Source organism: Medicago sativa, chromosome 4, assembly GCF_051527215.1.
Source record: "Medicago sativa cultivar Bolivia chromosome 4, Bolivia_mono, whole genome shotgun sequence".
NCBI lineage: Eukaryota > Viridiplantae > Streptophyta > Magnoliopsida > Fabales > Fabaceae > Medicago > Medicago sativa.
The window spans coordinates 57137358-57142750 of NC_140752.1; the positions used below are offsets into that span (position 1 = coordinate 57137358).

At 41.3% G+C, this 5393-nt stretch overlaps 1 protein-coding gene across 1 annotated transcript; it reads left to right on the forward strand.

The window, feature by feature from the left end:
- The first annotated feature begins 1977 nt into the window (after positions 1-1977).
- Positions 1978-5157, forward strand: LOC146930122 (uncharacterized). Its single transcript, XM_085707486.1, has 2 exons — positions 1978-4790; positions 5097-5157. The coding sequence occupies exons 1-2, from the start codon at positions 1978-1980 to the stop codon at positions 5155-5157; spliced, it is 2874 nt and encodes a 957-aa protein (XP_085563612.1).
- The last annotated feature ends 236 nt before the right edge of the window (positions 5158-5393 follow it).

Below are 5393 nucleotides of genomic sequence, written 5' to 3' on the forward strand. Positions count from 1 at the left end.
TGAATTAAAAATAAATGATAAGAAATAAAAAAAGAAAATAAGATAGGGACTAAAAAAAGAATGAGATTTAAATAATAATAATAAAAAATAAAGAATTAGGATTTTAAAAAAACAAAATTAAAGTTAATTAAAAACTTAAATAAAGGATGGAAATTGAAAACAAAATAAAAGAAAAGAGGGTCCGACTCGTAATAAAAAATGAGGTATTTTAAAATACCTCTCTCCCGAATTTTTACTGAAAAGACAGAGACTGATCGTGGCCAAAGGACACGTGTCGGTGTATAAATGTGGAATCCTTAGGTCAAAAATTGGGGTATGACAATGATATTGATATAAGTATATATTGTGAATATATAATAATAAGGCATTTCTTTATTGATTTTGTTTTGTTTCAAAATAATAAAGTCCCTAGAATAGTTAGTCCGTTTGATGGAACATTAAGTATAACTTAATTGTGAGACCCCGTTAAACATAAGGAAACTATTCTTAAAGTATCCGTAGTCGAACTTTATTGAGAAGTGGGATATCATTAAAGCATAGAGACTATTATGTGGGTAGACTGATGATCACATCTCACAGATCATGGATAAAAGAGTTATCAAGTCTTCACATAGATATAAATATTAGGAGTAATATTTATATTGGATTGACCCGCCGTGAGAATACTACATAGTAAGTTATGAAATTGTCATAAGATATTCTCACAATGATAATAATGTATATCGCTCTTAGACCTGAAACCACTATGATCCCTAGATGTGGACTCAAGTGCTTTGTTGCCATTCTAACGTTGTCTGTAAAAGGATAACCATAACGTTGGTTGATGGGTACTTGATGAATCATGCTGAGGGACATGAGTGTCCTAGATGGGATTTGTCCCTCCTCATAAACAGGAGATATATCTTTAGGCCTCTTGATGAAATATGACTGTAAAATTGCATGGCCATGCCGAATTAAGTCAATATAAGATATTGGACTTATTCGTTATTCAGTATATTTCGGAATCAAGGAATATAAACATTGATCTATACAAGGGTGACAATATCTATGCCTTGGGATCAATAAAGATATCGAGACAAAGGAGTAAGTGTACACATGAGTATTATCATGGAAAGGTTTCGTCAGATCACTTGACATTCTTGTCACTTGGGTAGCAATGATGTGTTGCTAGATACTGCTCATTGTTTATAATATTAAATATTAGATTTAATATTATTGCCAACGTGACTAGAACCTATAGGGTCACACACAAAGAACAGTCAAAAGAGAAATATATAAGTATAACTTATATAAGGGGTGCGTTTAGTAAATAACACTAATTAGTTAGCAAAATTACTAAACTCGTTGTTGGGCTTACTGAAGCCCAATAGTGACTTATGACTTGCAGAGCACACTAGAAGTTCTATAAATAGAACTCTGGTGCTGAAGTTTTGGTTACATGTTTTGAAGCAACCCCTTTCTTCTCTGCACTTCCAATTCATTGGCTAGCACCGAGTTTTTGAGGAGCACTGTTCGTGTGGACTTGCTAGAGGCTTTGCTGCTTGCTGCTTGCTTGGCTGTGATCGAGATTCCAGTTTCCAGTTCCAGCTTTCAGATTCCACAGTTCAAGGTAACAATCGAATCACTGATTCATGTTTGAATTTCGTAATGATCCAAGGAATGAAAATCGAAAATTTTCCGCTGCTTCTACTCCATTCTTCTATTCGATTTTCCTTCAGTTATGATATTTGAACATGTTTCAAGTTGTTTAGTAATGTTTACAAATTTCTAATTTGTCTAAAACCCTTCGATAACATAAAAATCTTTTGCATGTGCATTTACACATTTCATGCATCATATGCATTCATTGGTCACAAAAAACTTCCCTCGTGCTCATTGCCTCCTGGTTTTTCCGCCGCAGTCTGAAAGGTGGCTCGTGCTCGCAAAGTCTACCAACCAACTAGAATTCATCAAACAAGATTGTATAAGAGAAGGAATATGGCTAACTTTGAGGAAGAAAATGCTCAGCTCCGTGCCAAATTGGCTGCTATGAAAGAAGACTTGGCTAAGGCTCATGACACTATGTCTACTCTGATGGCTGCACAAGAACAACCAGCCACGTCTGTTCCGGCTTCTACTGAAGGGATTCCCTCTATCCCATTGTCTATTGTGGCTTCTGATGCTCGGTTTGTTATGTCCAATGGGCGTCCTTATGGACTCTCTGCTTTCTATGCTCCTAATACTGCTGCCGGTATTTCTGGTGTTGCCAATCAAGGGGCCATTCCCACAGTAACTTTTGTTCCTACAAACACTTCTATGCCTCAAGTGACTACTGTTGTTACCGAACCTGTGGTACACACTATGCCTCAGGTGATTGATGTTGACACTCCGCGTGGACAGGACCCTGTGATGGAGGCTATGAAAGAACAATTAAAGGTACTAGCCGGAGAACTCCGTGAGGTCAAAGCTAGTCGTGGGAACAGTGTTTCTGCTAAGGCTCGTGATCTATGCTTGGTATCCCGGTTTGAGATTCCTAAGAAGTTCAAAATGCCAGACTTTGACAAATACAATGGATCCACTTGTCCACATAGCCATGTCATTCGGTACATCTGGAAGATGGCCAACTACGCAGACAATGATGCACTGATGATCCATTGCTTTCAGGATAGTCTGATTGATGATGCGGCAGACTGGCACACCGGCTTGAGTAAAGATAATATCCATACCTTTGAGGAACTTGCTGCTGCTTTTGAAAGTCATTATGAGTTCAATACCCGCTTGAAGCCGAATAGGGACTCTCTTAAGTCCTTGTCTCAAAAATCAGATGAAACTTTCCGTGAATATGCTCAGAGATGGAGAGGGGCAGCTGCCCGTGTGACACCTCGGCTTAATGAGGAGGAACTGACACAGACATTCCTGAAAACTTTGAAGAAAGAGTACATGGAAAGAATGATAGTCTCTGCACCAAATAACTTCTCCGACATGGTTACTATGGGAACTCTTCTAGAGGAGGCTGTCAGAGAAGGCATCATTGTTCTTGAAAAGGGTGAATCTTCAGCCAGTGCACCGAAGAAGTACGGTAACGGCCATCATAAGAAGAAGGAATCCGAGGTAGGGATGTTATCTGGTAAACAGCCTGCAGCTGCTGCTGTTCCTAATGCTGCTCAGTTACCTTTACCCTATCAATACATGCAGTACTCTCAACATCCCTTCTTCGCACCATTCTACCAGCAATATCCCCCGCCACCGGGTCAACCATCAGCACCCGTTAATGTCGTTGCTCAGCAAGTACAACAACAGCCTCCTGATCCACAGCAGCAACAACAGGGTCCTCGGCCCATGACTTATTTTCCACCAATACCAATTCGGTACGCTGATCTACTTCCAACTCTACTTGCTAAAGGACATTGTGTCACCAGACCAGGCAGGCCTCCCCCTAATCCACTGCCTCCCAGGTTCCGACAGGATCTTACATGTGAATTCCATCAGGGCGCTCAAGGTCATGATGTTGAAGGTTGTTATGCTTTGAAATATGTTGTGAAGGATCTGATAGACAGAGGACGGCTGACCTTTGAAAATAGTGTTCCGCATGTGCTCGATAATCCGCTTCCAAATCATGCTACTGTTAATATGATTGAGGCTTTCGAAGAAGTTCGGGTTCCTCCAGAAGACCCCGCTTTAGATGTCCGTAATGTCATTACTCCTTTGGTGCCGTTACATGTCAAACTCTGCCAAGCTTCCTTGTTTAACCATGATCATGCTTCTTGTTCGGAATGTCTCCAAAATCCTATGGGTTGTTGTGTGGTGCAAGATGATATACAGAACCTAATGGATGATAAACACTTGATTGTCAGTGATGTCTGTGTGATTGTGCCGGTGTTCCATGATTCTCCCGTTGAAAGTGTATCTCAGACAAAGAAAGTTGAGCCCTTGGTGATCAGGCTACCTGGCCCGGTATCCTATGCCTCTACTAAAGCAATCCCTTACAAGTATGATGCAACTATGGTTGAGAATGGTGTAGAGGTGCCTTTGGTATCCCCAGCTACGGTTAGTAATATTGCCGAAGCAACTACAACTCTGAGAAGTGGAAGGGTCCGTCCACCTTTGTTCCAGAAGAAAGTTGTTACCCCTGCTGCCGCGGTAACTCCGCCAGTTGTTCCTCCTGTTGACAAGAATGCCAGTCTATCAGGCCAATCTATTGAAGAGTCCAATCTGGACGAGATTTTGAGGCTCATCAAAAGGAGCGATTATAAGATTGTTGACCAGCTGCTGCAAACTCCATCAAAGATATCTATCTTGTCTCTGCTCTTGAGCTCGGAAGCTCACAAGAAAGTGTTGATGAAAGTACTGGAACAAGCCTATGTTGATCATGAAGTTTCTGTGGATCAGTTCGATGGAATCGTGGGTAACATTACTGCTTGTAATAACTTGTGGTTTGGCGATGATGAACTCCCCGAAGCAGGGAAACACCACAACTTGGCCTTGCACATCTCCGTGCACTGTAAGTCTGATATGATATCCAATGTGCTGGTGGATACTGGATCCTCCTTGAATGTAATGCCTGAGTCTACACTGAGACAGTTGAGCCATCATGGAATTTCCCTAAGGGGAAGCAGTTATTTGGTTAAGGCTTTTGACGAATCTCGTAAGGATGTCCTTGGTGAGGTAGATCTACCTATCACCATTGGTCCCGAGACGTTCCAAGTCACTTTCCAAGTCATGGACATCAATGCTTCTTATAGCTGCCTCCTTGGAAGGTCGTGGATTCACGACGCTGGGGCAGTAACCTCTACTCTACATCAGAAACTCAAGTTTGTGAGGAATGGTAAGCTTGTCACTGTACATGGTGAAGAAGCGTATCTGGTTAGCCAAGTGTCATCTTTCTCTTGTGTTGAAGCAGGGTCTGCTGAAGGGACATCATTTCAAGGATTGACTGTTGAAGGTGCGGAGCCTAGAAGAGCTAGTACTGCTATGGCCTCGTTGAAAGACGCCCAGAAAGCTGTTCAAGAAGGGCAAGCCGTCGGCTGGGGCAAAGTAATACAAATTCTGGAGAATAAGCGCAAAGAGGGCCTTGGTTTCTCCCCAACCTCAGGCGTTTCAACCGGAACTTTCTACAGTGCTGGGTTTATCAATGCTATAGATGCTGCTGAAGATGGATATGTGCCTGTGAGAAATTAGGAAGCCATGGATATTCCTTTAGTCATGCATGCTTGTTGCTCATGTTTTTCTTTGTTTTCAAAATAACAATCCTTTCGCTCTGCCCAAGGCGAAAGTGATGTCTTTGTAAGGGCGTGTTTGTTTTGGCATTGCCGTTATTAATAAAAAAATCGTCGTTTTTTCCACGACTTTTTGTTTTTTACTTTTTAGTGCCTTTTTCTTGGAAATAATGGTAATGCCAGAAAAAACCAAAACAT